The sequence below is a fragment of the Callithrix jacchus genome, chromosome 4, assembly GCF_049354715.1.
Source record: "Callithrix jacchus isolate 240 chromosome 4, calJac240_pri, whole genome shotgun sequence".
Classification (NCBI taxonomy): domain Eukaryota; kingdom Metazoa; phylum Chordata; class Mammalia; order Primates; family Cebidae; genus Callithrix; species Callithrix jacchus.
In genome coordinates this window covers 117444799-117464031 of record NC_133505.1, presented here as the reverse complement: position 1 = coordinate 117464031, position 19233 = coordinate 117444799, and the positions used below count along the sequence as shown (strand labels likewise).

The following is a 19233-nucleotide window of genomic DNA, read 5'->3' as shown; positions in this document are numbered from 1 at the left end:
GCCTCCAAGAAGCTGGGGCTATAGGTGGGCACCAGTATGCCGGGCTAATTTTTAAATTTTTTGTAGAGATGGGTTTCATTATGCTACCCAAACTGGTCTTGAATTCCTGGGCTCAAGTGATCCCCCTGCCTTGGATTCCAAAAGTGCTAGGATTGCAGGCATGAGCCACCACACCTGGCCTAATTTATTTTTATTTTTAGTAGAGGCAGGGTCTTGCTATATTGCCCAGGCTAGTCTCAAACTCCTGGGCTCAAGTGGTCTTCCCTCCTCAGCCTCCCAAAGTACTGGGATTATAGACATGAGCCACCTTACCCAGCCAAAATTAACATGTATGATAGTGGTTTGATGATTGGTCTTAGTTGTTTTGTTGAACTTCTCAAAAATGAGAAAATAATGTTTTATATAACTGGATATGAATGAATAAAATAATTTTCTACAAGTTTATAAGAAGAACATGAAAAGGTAGTATGGTCAAAATGTAGATATTTCTTTCCTGCAGAAGAACCATCCACAGGCAAATTATCTAAGTCCCCCGAATATGAAATATGAAACGATTACAAGCGGTAAGGCGTGACTGCGTAGGTGACGAAGTAAGCTGCTGAATGTCTTTACAACCAAAATCACTAACTTAAAGGCCCAAAGTACTAAAGTATAACTACAGGGATATATGAAAATGCTTGTTTTTATGAGTCATGCCATGACTTCAGTTTTAAGTCCTCAAACTAACAGCTTTCTTATGATAACCTGTATATAAATAGCAAAAAATAATGAGAATGTTAATAGGGAACACACTAGGATAAATACATATAAGTGCAAATTTTTGCCAGAAAGTTCTGGAAATGTAGAACTTGGTTCTTTTTATAAGTGCTTTTCATCTTTTCAGACTCATTAATTTCATAAACTGATTTAAGTAATTATTTCTATCAGATACAGGTATTTTCTTCACAAATATAAAGGGTTTTGCCCCTCCCTCCCACCCCACCACATCCTCCAGCCTTCACCAATTCGTGCCTGTAACTGCCACTTGATAACATGCTCAGTAAGACTTTGTTTAAATATCAGGTCCTAGAGCTAACAAATCCAGAAGTCAGAAAAATTCTAAGTTACAATTGCCAGAATATCTTTCATGCATTCTATTTTACTTTATTGGTACAATTTAAACAAATTCAGAAATGTGGGTGTTTCTGGCTACTTTACTAAAACACACTGCAAACACAAAGGGAACAACGCCGTAAACTTAAATGATTTCTGAACAGCTCAGGATTCTCCTGGAGAGGACACTTTTCATCTCACATATTGATTCTGAACACATTGTTAGCACCTGCTCCCTTGACATTGGAGCAAGTGAGAATATCTTAATATCAGAGCTTATTTAACAGCAGGAAAGCAACTTTAACATAGACTTGAGGTTTAGGTAGATCTGGTATTATCCAGAACCCAGGCTTAAATTTTGCAAAAAGCTTCCAAAGAGCATAAGAAAGTAAAACAGAGGTATCAGAACTGAAGACATCATTAACAAACAAAATATTTCTACTCCTAACCAAACTGCAACCCTTTCAGTATAGCTTGAGGTATTTTTAAATATTTGTACAAGCTAAAGAGCATTCACAGTTTCCAAAGTTGCTTTTTGCTGAGATAGCTTCAAATTTTCACAATGTGACTCTCAGACATGTTTTTGTATACCAGAGTCTCTGCCCTCAGACTCATGGCAACATCAGAGATATTTGGTGGCAGAAAATGGTTCTTGTAGTAATAAGGGTTCTATTTCCCACTTATTGTGCTATTCCTAGGATGTGATTAAAAAAATATTAAATTTGCAATTCATATAAAAGGAAAGGAAACTTGCTTAAAATTCAGAAAGCAAGTCCAGTCTGGTGGAGGTATATAAGACATTAAATAATAGAGTCAGATTCTTTCTTGAAGATTCCAGATGAACTTGACAGCAGAGAGTTCTGGTTCTCCAGCATTTTCTCCATCTTTTCTTTTCCAGTGGTTTTATTGACCTCTCTTTGCTTCTTATTATGGATCCATGGGATAAAACAAAGCACAGCACCTCCAATAAGGGGAGGGACTCCAGCGAGGTAGAATGCCATATCATAGGAGCCCAGCTTGTCACGAAGTAACCCTGAGAAGGGAAAAAGCTGTCACCAAGGGAGAACAAGTGTGGCTTTCTAGGGGGTCTCAGATCAGTCACACGCATGGCCTAGTCCAGCCTAATTTCACCTCAGCAGGACTGGTTCAAACATCTCAGATATCAGACTTTTTACTTTATTTTATTTTAGGAAACAGATCTGAAATATAAACCATTTTTGATAGGAAGAAAAAGATCTCATATCTTTAGCCTTGTCATAAAGTACAGGCCTCTGGATTTTCATACCAAGATACTACTTGAAAAGATAGAAAGGTAGATTTTTTTGTTGTTGTTTTTGAGACAGGATCTCACTGCATCACCTAGGCTAGAGTGCAGTGGCGTAATCATGGCTCACTGAAGCCTTGACCTCCCAAGCTCAGTTGATCCTCCCTGCTCAGCCTCCTGAGTAGCTGCGACTACAGGTGCATGTTACCATGCCTGGCTAATTTTTATATTTTTTGTAGATATGGGGTTTTGTCATGTTGCCCAGGCTGGTCTCAAGCTCCTGGGCTAAAGCAATCCTCCCACCTCAGCCTCCCAGAATGCTGGGATTACTGGCATGAGCCACCATGCTCAGCTTCAAACTACTCTTTGGTCTATTTGTTTTTCATAAAATAACATGAAACTATTTTAAATTATAATTCAAAATTAAGAAAAATTGTAAATCTAATAATTTGGATAAAAGTTAGGTTGTTATATACATTTTGGAAAGATACTAAGGTTTATTAAGTACCTGGGAAGAAAATATAAGAATATAAGAATATATTAATGGCATCCTATATTTGGGTTCTGCTTCTAAAAACCATTATTTAGGGTACTCATCATCTTAGTGTTTGTTTTTAAAGTTTTATAACTTATACTATACAAACTAAGTTATCTAAAATGTCCAGGGAACATACTGTACTAAATATCTGACTTTGTTAAATAAATAGCTGACTGTTTGTCCAGTTAAGTACCAACACATAAAAATACGTATATCCATTCTACGTATATAAAACAGACAATGTTGGCCAGGTGCAGTGGCTCAAGCCTGTAATCCCAGCACTTTGGGAGGCTGAGGTGGGTGGATCACAAGGTCAGGAGATCGAGACCATCCTGGCCAAATGGTGAAATCCCGTCTCTACTAAAACACAAAAAAGTAGCCGGGTGTGGTGGCATGTGCCTGTAGTCCCAGTTACTGGGGAGGCTGAGGCAGGGAATCACTTGAACCCAGGTGGTGGAGGTCGCAGTGAGTGGAGATTGCATCAGTGACAGCCTGGTGACAGAGCGAGACTCTGTCTCAAAAATAAAAGGACAATATCTGTAAATATACAAGTTTTCGATCTTGGGAATCAGACTATTCCATATATAACTGAACTCATCCTTATGAACATTCATAATTATGTTTTGCTCTAATACTATGATGCCCTCAGAGCCTCCTGGCGAGCCAGGGGGTTTCTGCTGCCAGTTGCTGTGTGCTGGTGTTCTGCCTGCTTTACGAGTTCCTGTTACCTCCCGTATTCTTGCTGTTAACTGTCCCTTCTGGTAACAAAACTATTTACTACTAAAGTATCACTTATATAAAATCTGCTGTGGACTTAGAAACTATAAAACTAAGCTTGTAGGGTATAAAAAAGAGTGAATAGTATATTACCTGCGGGAGAGAAGAAGGAATGGAGGGTTCTCCTGTAGGAATACCATGACCTTTTGAACTTAAACTGTATTTGGTCTGCTCAGTAGTAAGTCTGCTTGCTTGATTCATGACTAGGAATGCAGTTCAGGATACGAGAAGGAATTGAGCTCAACCTTCACTGACCGCCTCATGTGCCAAACACAGATGACAGTCCATACATTTAAATTTTATCATATTTATATTGAATCTTCCAATACTAATTCACACAGGCACCCAAGTAATACTGAACATGAGACATCTTTATAATACCATTCAGAGATTTTCTACAGGTGGAATTCACATGAGCTAGAACTAACAGCTATTTTAAAGTGAATAAGTCAGTGGCATTTAGCACATACACAATGTTGTGCACCCACTGCTTCTATTTAGTTCCAAAATATTTTCATCATGCCAAAAGGACACTTCATTCCAATTAAATAGTTACTTCCCAATCCTCTTTCTCTCCAGCCCCTGGCAACCACCAGTTTGTTTTCTATCTGTATGAATTTACCTATTCTGGATATTTTACATGAAATGAATCATACGATATATAATCTTGTATTTTGTTTTGAGACAGGTCACCCAGGCTGGAGGGCATGGTGCTACACAGCTTTGCAGCCTTGATCTCCCAGGCTCAATAGACCCTCTCACCTTGGCTTCTGGAGTAGGTGGAACTACTCCTATTAGTATGTGCCACCATGCTAGGCTAATTTTTTTTATTTTAAGTAGAGACAAGGTCCTGCTATATTGCCCAAGCGAGTCTGGAACTCCTGAGCTCAAATGCTTCTCCTGCCTTGGCCTCTCAAAGTGCTGGAATTACAGGTGTGAGCCGCCAGGCCCAGCTGTGTCACCTTTTATGTTTGGCTTCTTTCACTTCATATAATGTTCTTGAGATTCATTCACCTGGTAGCATCAGTTCTCCTCTTTATGGCTGAATAATATTGCACTGTAGATATTCTACATTTTGCTTATCCAATTATCTATTTATGGGCATTTGGGTTTTTTCTACTATGTTATTTTTCTTTTTTCTTTTATTTATTTTATTGTATTTGGGCTCCGGGGTATATGTGCATGTCCTGCATCCTGCAGGATTGTCACATAGGTACATACATGCCATGGTGGTTTGCTGTCTCTATCCCCAACCACTGTTGCCTACATCAGGCATTTCTCCCAGTGTTACCCTCCCCATTCTCCCCTCCCACCCCCGCTGTCCCCCACCTCCCCTCCCCTCCACCCCCCACCTAGCCCTGTGAGTGTTGTTCTCTTCCCTGTGCCCAAGTGTTCTCATTGCTCATCACTTGCCTATGAGTGAAAACGTGTGGTGTTTGGTTTTCTGTTCTTGTGTCAGTTTGCTGAGAATGATAGTTTGTAGGTTCATCCATGCCTCTACAAAGAACACGAACTCATCGTTTTTAATGGCTGCATAGTATTTCATGGAGTATATGTGCCAGATTTTTTTGTCCAGTCTATCATCGATGGGCATTTGGGTTGGTTCCAGGTCTTACTGTTGTAAACAGTGCCACAGTGAACATTCGTGTGCATGTGTCCTTATAGTAGAACGATTTATAATCCTTTGGATATATACCCAGTAATGGGATTGCTGGGTCAAATGGAATTTCTCTTTCTAGGTCCTTGAGGAATCACCACACTGTCTTCCACAATGGTTGAACTAATTTATGCTCCCACTAACAGTGTATAAATCCTCCTTTTTTCCCACATCCTCTCCAGCATCTGTTGTCTCCAGATTTTTAATGATCGCCATTCTAACTGGCATGAGATGGTATCTCAATGTGGTTTTCATTTGCATTTCTCTAATGACCAGTGATGATGAGCATTTTTTCATATGTTTGTTGACCTCATGTATGTCTTCTTTTTTAAAGTGTCTGTTCATATCCTTGCCCACTTTTGAATGGGCTTGTTTGTTTTTTTCTTGTAAATCTGCTTTAGTTCTTTGTAGATTCTGGATATTAGCCCTTTGTCTGATGAGTAGATTGTGAAAATTTTTTGCCATTCTGTTGTTTGCTGGTTTACTCTAATGATTGTGTCTTTTGCTGTGCAGAAGCTCTTAAGTTTAATTAGGTCCCATTTGTCTATTTTGGCTTCTGTTGCCATTGCTTTTAGTGTTTTAGTCATGAAGTCCTTGCCTGTGCCTATATCCTGAATGGTTTTGCCTAGGTTTTTTTCTAGGGCTTTTATGGTGTTAGTTCTTATGTTTAAATCTTTAATCCATCTGGAGTTAATTTTTGTATAAAGTGTAAGGAAGGAGTCCAGTTTCAGCTTCCTGCATATGGCTAGCCAGTTTTCCCCACACCATTTATTAAACAGGGAATCCTTTCCCCATTGCTTGTGTTTGTCTGGTTTATCAAAGATCAGGTGGTTGTAAATGTGTAGTGTTGCTTCTGAGGCCTCTGTTTTGTTCCTTTGGTCTATATCTCTGTTTTGGTACCAGTACCATGCTGTTTTGATTACTGTAGCCTTATAGTATAGTTTGAAGTCAGGTAGGGTGATGCCTCCAGCTTTGTTCTTTTTGCTTAGGATTGTCTTGGCTATGCAGGCTCTCTTTGGTTGCATATGAAGTTCATTTTATTTATTTATTTTTATTTCTATTTTTTAAATTTCTTTTTTTTCTTTTAAATTTTATTTTTATATGAAGTTTAAAGTGTTTTTTTCCACTTCTGTGAAGAAGATCAATGGTAGCTTTATGGGGATAGCATTGAATCTGTATGTTACTTTGGGCAGTATGACCATTTTCACAATATTGATTCCTCCTAACCATGAGCATGGAATGTTTTTCCATCTGTTTGTGTCCTCTCTTATTTCCTTGAGCAGTGGTTTGTAGTTCTTTTTGAAGAGAGCTTTTACCTCCTTTGTTAGTTGTATTCCTAGGTATTTTATTCTCTTTGTAGCAATTGTAAATGGGAGTTTGCTCATGATTTGGCTCTCCATCTGTTATTGGTGTATAGAAATGCTTGTGATTTTTGCACATTGATTTTGTATCCTGAGACTTTGCCAAAGTTTCTTATCAGCTTAAGGAGGTTTGGGGCTGAGATGATGGGGTCTTCTAAATATATAATCATGTCTTCTGCAAAGAGGGACAATTTGACTTCTTCTTTTCCTAGTTGAATGCCCTTTAGTTCTTTTTCTTGCCTGATTGCTCTGGCTAGAACTTCCAATACTATATTGAATAGGAGTGGTGAAAAGAGAGCATCCTTGTCAAGTGCCAACTTTTAAAGGGAATGTTTCTAATTTTTATCCATTCAGTATATTGGCTGTGGGATTGTCATAAATAGCTTTTATTGTTTTGAGATACATTCCACTGATACCGAGTTTATTGAGAGTTTTTAGCATAAAGCGCTGTTCAGTTTTGTCGAAGCCCTCTCTGCATCTATTGAGATAATCATGTGGTTTTTGTCTTTGGTTCTGTTTATGTGGTGAATTACGTTTATAGATTTGCATATGTTGAACCAGCTTGCATCCCCAGGGTGAAGCCTACTTGATCATGGTGGATAAGCTTTTTGATGTGCTATTGGATTCGGTTTGCCAGTATTTTATTGAAGATTTCTGCATCAATGTTCATCATGGATATTGGCTTCTAGTTTTCTTTTATGGTTGTGTCTCTGCCTGATTTTGGTATCAGGATGATATTGGTCTCATAGAAAGAGTTAGGGAGGATTCCCTCTTTGGTATTGTTTGGAATCGTTTTAACAGGAATAGTACCAGCTCCTCTTTGAATGTCTGGTAGAATTCAGCTGTGAACCCATCTGGACCTGGACTTTTTTTGGTCAGTAAGCTATTAATTGCTGCCTCAACTTCAGCCCTTGTTATTTGTCTATTCAGGGTTTCAACTTCTTGGCTTAGTCTTGGGAGAGTGCAAGTGTCCAGTAATTTATCCATTTCTTCCAGGTTTACTGGTTTGTGTGCATAGAGTTGTTTGTAGTAATCTCTGATGGTATTTTGTATTTCTGAGGAATTGGTGGTGATCTCCTCTGTTGTTTTTTTATTACATGTATTTGATTCTTCCCTCTTTTCTTTTTTATTAGTCTAGCTAGAGGTCTGTCTATTTTGTTGGTCTTTTAAAAAAACCAACTCCTGGATTTATTGATTTTTTGAAGTTTTTTTTTTTGTGTCTCTATCTCCTTCAGTTCCACTCTGATCTTTCTTGTCTTCTGCTTACTTTTGAGGTTTTTTTTTTATCTTGCTCCTCTAGCTCTTTCAATTTTGACAATAGGGTGTTGATTTTAGATCTTTCCTTGCTTCTCATATGGGCATTTATTGCTATAAATTTCCCTCTAGATACTGCTTTAAAGGTGTCCCATAGCATCTGGTATATTGTGTCTTCATTCTTGTTGGTTTCAAAGAACATTTTTATTTCTGCCTTCATTTCATTGTTTATCCATTCACCATTCAGGAGCAAGTGTTCAGTTTCCATGTGATGGTGTGGTTTTGGGTGCTTTTCTTAATCCTGAGTTCTGATTTGATTGCACTGTGGTCTGAGAGCATATTTGTTATGATTTCTGTTCTTTTGCATTTGCTGAGGAGTGATTTACTTCCAATTATGTGGTCAGTTTTGAAGTAAGTGCAATGTGGTGCTGAGAAGAATGTGTATTTTGGGGATTTGGGGTGGAGTGTCCTGTAAATGTCTAGTAGGTCCACTTGGTACAAATCTGCATTCAAGTCCTGGATATCCTTGTTGACTTTCTGTCTCATTGATCTGTCTAATATTGTCAGTGGAGTGTTAAAGTCTCCCACTATTATTGTGTGGGAGTCTAAGTCTCTTTGTAGGTCTTTAAGAACTTGCTTTATGTATCTGGTGTTTCTGCATTGGGTGTATATATATTTGGGATAGTTAGCTCTTCTTGTTGCATTGATCCTTTTAGCATTATGTAATGCCCTTCTTTGTCTCTTTTAATCTTTGTTGGTTTAAAGTTCATTTTATCGGAGACTAGGATTGCTACCCCTGCTTTTTTTTTTTTTTTTTTTTCTCTTCATTTGCTTGGTAAATCTTCTTCCATCCCTTTATTTTGAGTCTATGTGAGTCTTTGCATGTGAGATGGGTCTCCTGAATCAGCACACCGAAGGGTCTTGACTTTTTATCCAGTTTCCAGTCTGTGTCTTTTGATTGGGGCATTTAGGCCATTTACATTCAATGTCAATATTGTTATGTTTGAATTTGATCCTGCCATTTTGTTACTGGCCGGTTGTTTTGCCCGTTAGTTGATGTGGTTTCTTCATTGCGTCGTTGTTCTTTACCATTTGGTACATTTTTCCCATGACTGGTACTGGTTGTTCCTTTCCCTGTTGAGTACTTCCTTCAGGAGCTCTTGTAAGGCAGGTCTTGTATCGATGAAATCTCTCAGCAATTGCTTGTCCATAAAGGATTTTATTTCTCCTTCATTTATGAAGCTTAGTTTGGCTGGATATGAAATTCTAGGTTGAAAGTTCTTTTCTTTAAGGATGTTGAATATTGGCCCTCACTCCCTTCTAGCTTGCAGAGTTTCTCTGCCAAGAGATCCGCTGTGAGTCTGATGGTCTTTCCTTTGTGGGTGACTTGACCTTTCTCTCTGGCTGCCCTTAGGATTTTTTCCTTCATTTCAATCCTGGTGAATCTGACAACTATGTGCCTTGGGGTTGCTCTTCTTGAGGAATATCATTGTGGTGTTCTCTGTATTTCCTGGATTTGAATGTTGGCCTGCTTTGTTAGGCTGGGAAAGTTCTTTTGAATATCTTCAAGAGTGTTTTCACTTGGGTTCATTCTCCCCATAACATTCAGGTACGCCAATCAAGCATAGATTAGGTCTTTTCACATAATCCCATAGTTCTTGGAGGCTTTGTTCATTTCTTTTCACTCTTTTTTCTCTAATCTTGCCTTCTCATTTTATTTCATTGATTTGATCTTCTGTCTCTGATATCCTTTCTTCTGCTTGATCAATTTGGTTGTTGAAACTTGTGTATGCCTTGCAAAGTTCTCATGCTGTGTTTTTCAGCTCCATCAAATCATTTATGTTCTTTTCTAAGCTGGTTATTCTAGTTAGCATTTCGTCTAACCTTTTTTCAAGGTTCTTCATTTCTTTGCACTGGGTTAGAACATGGTCTTTTAACTCAGAGAAGTTTGTTATTACCCACCTTCTGAAGCCAGCTTCTGTCAATTCATCAGATTCATTCTCTTTTTTTGTTCCCTTGATGGTGAGGAGCTGTGATCCCTGGGAAGAGAAAAGGTGTTCTGTTCTTTGATGGTTTCATCCTTTTTGCGCTGTTTTTTTCCCATCTTCGTGGATTTATGTCCCTTTAATCTTTAAAGTTTGTGATTTAGGAGGAGTCTCTAAGTGGACTCTTTTTCTGTTGAGGTTGGAGCTGTATCTTTTTTGGCCTGTAGAAGGCTTTGCTGGGCTCTCTCAGGCTCAGTCAGGTTGCTGGGTCCTTCCCTCGAGTTTGTTTGCAGGTGAGATTGGCTCTGCCATCCCAATGGCCTCTCTTTCCCGAGCTGGATCTTCCTGGTTGGGGTCAAGCTGGTGTATTTGCTGCCAAGCTCTCTAGCCAGGGCTTCAGTTTGAGTTCTGTGGAGGTGGGGCCTACAGGCCTTATGGTCTGTTTCCCTGCTTTCAACTCTGCCTCCCTCTGTGGGACAGTCCGGCCTGCTGGTGTTAGTCCAAACTCCCGCCCAGGTCCCTGTGACCACTTGCTGCCACAGCGGTATCCGCTGCTCAGATTTGCATGGACTGCCCACGGTGCTCCACCATCTGGCAGGGCTCTGGTGGACGGTGGGTTGAGGGAGGGATGAGGTAAGCACAGAATCTGAATCAGAGCACTGAGGGGGTTAAGTCCCCTAACCCTCTGTCTGAGCCAGCTGCACATTTCAGGTGGGGATGCCCCTCCCCCACCCCGCATCTTGATTTGCCACCCATGGGCGGCTCTCGCCCTGCAGTTTCTTCCCTGGGCCTATTTTCAGAGCCCTATCAGTCCCACAGAAACAAACCCAACACCTCATTTGGAATCGTGAAGTCCTCTAGCCTCTCATTTGCTGGGAGCTGCATTCTGGTGCTGGCTTCTCTGCCCATCATGGCAGCCCCTCCCCCACCCCACACTATGTTATTTTTCATCAACTATTCCTCAGGGGGATGTATGATCTCTTACAAAAAGCCAACAAATTTAGAAATATTTCAGAATCTTCATCTTCTTTTTTTTAAGATAGGGTCTTGCCCAGGCTGTGGTGCAGTGGTATGATCACAGCTCACTGTAGCTTTGACCACTGGGCTCAAGGGATCCTCTCATCTCAACCTCCTGAATAGTGGGGACTACAGGTGTGCAGCACTATGTCGGACTAATTTTTTGATTTTGTTTTTGTTTTTTTGGTAGAGATGAGGTCTCACTATGTTGCCCAACCTTGTCTCAAACTCCTGGACTGAAGTGATCCTCTCACCTTGTCCTCATAAAATGCTGGAATTGCAGGTGTGAGCCACCGTGTCTGGCCAGAATCTTCATCTTTTTTTTTTTTTTTTTTTTTTTTTAAAAAAACATGTTTCCATTCCTTTAGAGCCCATACTAAGTGAAATATAGGAATTGTGAATGCTGAAAGCCCAAAAGCTTACTGTTACACATTTTTTTTTTTTTTTGTAGACAGGGTTTCACTCTGTTGCCTAGGCTAAAGTGCAGTGGTTCAATTACAGCTCACTGGAGCCTCAACCTCCTGGGCCCAAGCAGTCCTCCCATCTTAGCCTCCTGTGCAGCTGGGACTGCCAATGCTTGCTACCAGGCCTGGCTGATTTTTTTTATTTTTTATAGAGAGTGTCTCACTATGCTGCCCACGCTGGTCTCAAGCTCCTGAACTCAGGTGATCCTCCTGCCTCACCCTCCCAAAGTGCTGTGATTGCAGGTGTGAGCCACTGTGCCTGGCCCACTGTTACATATTTTATTCAGTGTTTTAGCTACCAGTAACGATAAGAGGGACTCTTCAGCAAACTTTTTCAACATATTGTTTATAGCTAGCCTTTTTAAAAATGTTGCCAGTAAAGCACACATAAAAGCAAAAGACCAGTAATCAATAACCTGTAATATGTTTCACATATCAGTGAAACTTAATTAAGACCTGAAGTAGAAAATACTATAAATTAATATAATTACTGAAGAATCATTATATTTACCTGCAATGGGTGGGCCAACAGTCATGGGTATAGACATGAATCCGAGCAGAAATCCAATTGCTTGGGAGACATCCTGGGCACCGACTAACTCAAAGGCTATGGGAGCCATAATGGAAATGAAGCATCCATCGAAGAGACCCATGATGAGACACACAGCAATAAGGGCCCCAAAGACGCTACACAGGGGAATCATCATGGACATCAGACCAATGAAGAAGAAGGAGAGTACCTAGGACAGACACCATAATGTCAGTTCTGCTCTCAGGAAAAGTGAATGTCACAACTACCATGCAACATGCTTAGGACTTCTAAGTGATTGCTTGTTCTCCCTCCCCTCCCCCCCACCACTGCCTCATTCACTTTGATTTTACATACATAATCAATTCCTATATTCATCTCCTTCAAGTTCCCCTAGCACTTTCTCAATATTTCCATTAAGGGACAAGAAGAAAATAACTTTTTTTTTTGGAACCAGAGTTTTGCTCTGTCACCCAGGCCGGAGGGCAGTGGTGAGATCTCGACTCATTATAACCCCTGCCTCCTGGCTTCAAGGGATTCTTCTGCCCCTGACTCCTAAGCAGCTGGGACTACAGGCAAGTGCCACCATGTCTGGCTTATTTTTGTATTTTTAGTAGAAATGGGGTTTCACCACGTTGACCAGGCTGGTCTCAAACTCCTAACCCCAAGTGATCCTCCCACCTTGGCCTCCCAAAGTGCTAGTACTACAGGCATGAGCCACAGCACCCAGCCAAAAATAACTTTTTATGTGCTTACTTTCCTCCCAGCCCTTGAACTTAGAATCTGTAAAAAAAAAAAAAAAAAAAAAAAATTTGCAAGTCACGGTGGCTCATGCCTGTAATCCCAGTACTTTAGGAGGCCGAGGTGGGCAGATCACCTGAGATCAGGAGTTTTGAGACCAACCTGACCAACATGGAGAAACCCTGTCTCTACTAAAAATACAAAATTAGTCGGGCATGGTGGTGGCCCCTGTAATCCCAGCTACCTGGGAGGCTGAATCTGGAGAATCACTTGAACCTGGGAGGCAGAGGTTGCAGTAAGCCAAGATCATGCCATTGCACTACAGCCTGGCCAACAAGAGTGAAATTCCATCTCAAAAAAAAAAAAAAATCTTTATGAAGTTTAAGGATCCTGTACCTGGTCAGTGCTCAATCAGCTCAAATTCATTAAACAATTGATTTTTTTTTAACGTTTAAAACTATGTATACTTCACTGGCAGACATTAAAAATAAATTTAAGCACCCCAGAGTTAAGGCTTATATTTATTTTGAGCGATTGAACACTTTCATTTCAGCATTATAGGTAATAGAATCAAACACCTGATTTTGCCCACTATTTGGTAGGCACTGTGCTATGTGCTATAGAGTTCAACAGTGAATAAGGCTGCGTTCCTACCCCTGGGTTATGGAAAGATGGATATTTAAATAAATTAGCACAAGTGAAGTATTTACATGCTGCCATAGTTATATATTCAAATTATGGGGCCAGGCGTGGTGGCTCACACCTATAATCCCAGCACTTTGGGAGGCTGAGACAGGCAGATTACCTGAGGTCAGGAGTTCGAGACCAGCCTGGTCAACATGGTAAAACCCCATCTTTACTAAAAATAAAAAAATTAGCTGGGCATGGTGGCACATGCCTGTAATCCCAGCTACTTGAGAGGCTGAGGCAGAAGAATTGCTTGAGTCCAGGAGATGGAGGTTGCAGTGAGCCAAGATCATGCCACTGCACTCCAGCCTGGACAACAGAGCAAGACTCTGTCTCAAAAAATAATAACAAAATAAATAAAATGACACACACAAAAAAAGAAATAAAAGCAAAGCATGGTGGACACAAAAAAGGAAAAAATAATATGTTTTTTAAGGCACAGAACTTGTTAAAACTGAACAATTTACTAGTCAGCAGAAAAAAATGTTTTAAAAAGCATCAGGTTTTTTTTAAAGTATGCATATTATAGCAACTATCATTTATTTAGTGTTTACTAAGTGCCAAGCATTGTTGTAAACACTTTAGATTGATTATCTCACTGGTGATCCTCATAATGACTTTATGAGGGGATTACTAATGTTATCTCCATTTTACTGATGAAGATAGTGATCCTGGGAGAAGTTAAGTAATATGCCCAAAGCACAGAAGATGGAGCCATCCTGGAACCCATGGTCCACGTAGGCAGCAGCAGGCAGTGAACAGAACTGTGCCTAGAGGGTGCCTCCCAATGACAGCGAGGCTGGGGAGGAAAGAGAGACCAGATAAAATAGCTGCATGCATCACTGTCTTCACTTGTTCTGTTTTTCCTAGGCTCCACTAGCACGCCTACGGACCTGCGGATGCTGGAGGTTGGTAGTGCACCTCAGGACAGCCACTCACAATCTGAGGGGCTCTGAAGGTGCAGAGTGTGAATTCTGGGTGGAATTCAGGCATGTCAATTTTCACAACTTTAACACAAGTGGTTCACTGACACCAAAATAGGAAACATGCTCTTGAAAAATGTTTCATATTGGGTTAGTTCTTTTCGACACCATCATATCATATAGTTGGTACATTTTTTCTTCAATCACTAAAATATGATCTTACGGTAAAGCTATGGTTAGTTTAAGATTGTGAGTTGGTCATTTGAAAAATAAGCCTAGCACTTCACACTGGCATTTCTAAAGAACAAAATCTCCCTATTCTTCTGATTTGTATTTGCTTATTAAATATCCTTTCAATACAACTTCCATGACAGCACAAGCATAACTGCTTAGCAGTAATTGTCGGGCTTACAACCCAGCAGGTTGGAAAGAACTGGGGCTCAAAGGGACATGATCAGCTTCTAAGCTCTCCATGACCTCGAGCAAGTAAAAAGACTTCCTTATGCTTCGCATTTATTGAGACAAAAAGAGATCTAAAGATAAAATGTAGAAAGGGGTTTGAAATTAACAAATAGGTAAAGATTTAAGTAGTAATTTTTATTGAAAATCTAAGTAGATAAACCCCAATTTTTTATTTTTTATATTTGAAATAGGTGTCACTTTCTTGCCCAGGCTGGAATGCAGTAGTGTGATCACAACTCACTGCATACTCAATCTCCTGGGCTCAAGGTGACCTTCACACTTCAGTCACCCAAGTAACTAGGACATGCCACCATGCCTGGCTAATTTTTTATGTTTTGTAGAGATGGGGTTTTACTATGTTGCCCAAGCCAATCTTGAACTCCTGGGCTCAAACAAACTACCTGCTTTGGTCTCCCAAAGTGTAGGATTACAGGCATGAGCCACTGCATCAACTCTAATATTGTTAACAGTAGAAACATTTTTATTCTATGTACAAACATAAAAGGAGATAAACATAGAAACTTACTGAAATATTAGAAACATATCAATAATCACAAACTCCAGGAATCTGGAATAAACCTTCAGGATGATAAGGGGCCAGATTCAATGGATTTAATTGTTAAAACTACAGACCAAACATCCCCAACCATGCCACTGTAATTATACTAGGTTTTCAGGAATATATATATTTTTCTTTTAATGTGCTTCATATTCTTTTCCTATTTTGGTCAGTACACATTTCCTTTTTTGTTTTTTGAACACCAGAGCCACTTGCCAACAAATTTCTTTAAAGATAAGAAAACCAGCTCTGTAGAATTTTAACACTTAGTTAATGTTGAAAGCCTAGTACAGTACTTAGCTTTGTTAACTTTTCAACTTTGCTTAAGTACTAATGTTATTTTAGAACAAATTATGTAACATGAGTCCTGGAACTTGGCCTCTTCAAATTTTTGTACTTCGGTCAGTTTTGTAAAAAATTATTTATGTAAAAGTTTCTAACTTATTGCTATGTATTTTGAGCATATTGTTTCTTTATACTTCCCTGACTGCAAGTTGTCCTTTTCTCTGTTCAAACTATATTGTTATGTTCTTTTTAAAATTAGAGAATGATTTATGTAGTTATTTAAATGTAATATTTTTCATTTTAAGACTTGTGTTTATAGAAATGTATACATCTATTCTTTAAGTACTTCTCAGAAAAATAATTTGCTTCTTTTACCTTATTTGTAGCTACTGTAGTGATGCTCCTTCCCAGGAGATGCTACTACCTAGAATCTGGCTAAATTTGGAGGTAAGTGGGTGAGGCTGGTGAGAACATACCTATTCCTTTTATGCAGGGATGCCTGAGCCACAAGAAGCACATGCCGAAATTTGGCAAACTACACATATAACAGATTCAGTGCTTCAGCACTCACCAAAATAAATATTAATCCGGGCATTAAATACTGATCTGGTGATCTGGGACTCAGTGTGAAAGACGAATAAATTTAGTATTACACACAATTCTTTAAAACTTGCCCTCAAACACAGCAGCTCTTGTTAGATTCAAATAAGAGATACACAGCCTCCTTATTTTCTCCTAGGCTATGGTACTGATAATAAGTGGGTGACAGTTTACATGTCTATATTGCTTTTGTTTTCTTTAAGGAAATACATCATATATCATAAATACATAAATATAGTATTTGTTATCATAGGATGGGCTACAGAATAATTAACCTTCTGTGAGTTAGTGTATGTACATGAGAACAAAAGATTCCTTTTGTTCTTACTTTTCCCACTTCTATCTCAAGGAGAGCATTGCTAGAGAAGTGTAGTTTAGGTTTTTCTCAAGAATCTTAAGTATAGCTCAAGAAGAAATAATGAGCTGCACCTGAATAAGAAGGCATCTTGGAGATGGACATCTAATTGACGTTTCTAAAGTTTAGTTAATATAAAGTCTCCAGACTTTCAGAGCCTCTGATTAGGCAGCCAGGACAGAAATAAGTTGGCAACAGAATTCTGTTGGTCCACCACAAACTAAACCCACAATACTAACTTTTAACTTACTGCTGCGTAACTGCAGACCAACACAGGACAAGCTAAGAAAGGCTATATTTTCTTTTGTAAATTACTAGAAACAAGTATTAAAATGTGTTCCAAAAATGTTGCAGATGATCTGTCTGCCCTATCTAGGGGAAGAGGACATTCAAAAATTGTTTTGGAATAAAATGCTGATGTATAAAATATATCATGACTTTATCTATTACAGCACCATAGTCTATCATCTCTCACCTGGACCCTGTATTGATCTCCTAATGGGTCTTCCTCCCCTCTTACACGCTTGTTTCCCCCCTTCCCCGTAATCCATCCTCCACACACAGAACAACCACAGTGACTTTAAAAATGTAAAATCAGACCTACATCCTTCAACAAAAGTCCACTACTCTGAAAGCAAAAGTCCATTACTCTTCATCTTGGCTTTCAAGGCTCAGTCTAATCTGGCCCACTCTAATTTCCCAGTCTCTTCCCATGCCACTCTCCCCGTCTTCTTGGGTTTCCAAACACATTTCTCATCTTCCTGCTTCAGTCTTGCTTTAGAAACTCAGGGACCTGCCTTGTTTGCATCACCCTAACAGCATCTGAGCTGGTGCTTGGGGCACAGGAGGCACTCAAGTTTTTGAATCAATGAAAGATGAAAGTCTGTAGTGCAACAAGTGTCCATTAGAGGGCTCCCTTGACACTGGAAAACAAAACTTAGATGATGTCCACAGTGAGATATTGACAAAGTGATCGTGATACAGTAAACACATTTTATTTATTTATTTTAGAGACAGGGTTTCACCATATTGGTCAGGTTGGTCTCAAATTCCTGACCTCAGGTAATCCACTTGCCTTGGCTTCCCAAAGTGCTGGGATTACAGGCGTGAGCCACTGCGCCCAGCCAATAAATACATTTTTTAAAGTAGCACATTACCAACTGCCTTCACTTCCTTCTAGCTGTGTGACCAGACTGTCTGTGACTTCCTGGACCTCTATACACACTGACACCAGTGTGTACACCAGTGTGTATACTCAGTGTTCACGTCTCTAAGTGGAAATAGCAATTGTACCTCCTCTCTTAGAGGGCTGAGGCAAGGATCAATGAGATGAGGCATGGAGAGCACTCAGTTCATTGTCTGGCACATGAAAGTCCTCAATAAATGGTTGACCGTTATCAAGTCAATTAATGGAAGTTAATTTGATCTGTAATGCCTTTTCCAATAATTTTCCTGTATCCAAATTTAACCTCTTTTTCAAGGCCCTGCTCAAATACTGCCTCTCATGGATAATATAATTCAACAGGCTTAATCCCCAAATCCTAATGCCCCCCTTGTGGCTCGCCTTTACCTTCCTTCCACAGCCAAGCATTTGGACAAAGTTGTCTATATCTCCATTTGTGAAAATGATCATGATCAATTTTTTGCACCTGCCATCCACTGAAACCATTCTCAGTTAGGTCGCTCATAGCCTCCCTGTTTTAAATTCGATGAAAACCTTTCAGCCTCTTTGTCACTAGCTACTGGCACTGCTGACCACTCCTGCCCCAAGAAACACTGTCGTCCCTGTTTTTCTCCCCTGCCTCTCTGGCTACTCCCTTTCAGTCTCCCTAGTCCTCCACTGACTTCATGTAGCCCATCAATGCCAAACTCTCAGGCCTTTTAACTCACAGACCTCTTATCCAGACTCATCCATGAGCTCTAAACTCAACTTGGCTTTCCTACAGGTATCACAAACTTAACATGGCAAAAATAAACTCATTGTTGGGGCAGGGGCAAGTAGGTTGGGTGAAAAAATTTTTTTCAATTAAAAAAAAATCATCATCATACTTAGATCTACTGAATATTGAACTTGATAAGATAGCAAAACCATCCACTCCATTACCTGAGTCACAAATCTCAGATCCAGTGTAAGTGGCTTCATCAAATTCTCCATTCTCTATGTCCCTAGCTTGTTCCATTTGATCTCAATATCTCTGCCTTGGTTCTTCCTGTCTTGACCCCTAGACTACCTTAATATAGTTTCCAACTAGTCCCTGGGCCTCAACTCTTGTTTTCTAAATTTTAGAGACAAGGCGTCGCTCTGTCACCTAGGCTGGAGTGCAGTGGCATGATCATACTCCTTTGTAACCTCAAAGTCCTAGGCTCAAGCGATCCTCCCACCTCAGCCTTCTGCATAGCTAAGACTACAGGTGTGTGCCACCATGCCTGGCTAACTTAAAAATTTTTTTTTTTTTTTAGAAATAGGGTTTCACTATGATTCCAGGATTACCTCAAACTGGCCTGAAGTGATCCTCCTGCTTCAGCCTCCTAAAATGTTGAGATTACAGACATGAGCCAGCATGCCTGGCCTTTTTAAAATATAGCTTTATTGAGATATAATTCATATCCTATTAAATTCATCCATTTAAAGTGTACAATTCAGTGAGTTTTAGTTTATTCACAATATTGTACAACCATCATC

At 39.7% G+C, this 19233-nt stretch overlaps 1 protein-coding gene across 1 annotated transcript in view; it reads right to left on the bottom strand.

Annotated features, from left to right (window-relative positions):
• Nucleotides 1-1122: 1122 nt before the first annotated feature.
• SLC16A10 (solute carrier family 16 member 10) overlaps nt 1123-19233 on the bottom strand; it is a 177470-nt gene continuing 159359 nt past the window's right edge. The window contains exons 5-6 of the mRNA XM_008994911.5: nt 11921-12149; nt 1123-2125 (exon numbers count right to left, since the gene is read on the bottom strand). Coding sequence (XP_008993159.3) covers nt 1893-2125; nt 11921-12149 — 462 coding nt within the window. The 3' untranslated portion in view covers nt 1123-1892. The remainder of the gene's footprint in view (nt 2126-11920; nt 12150-19233) is intronic.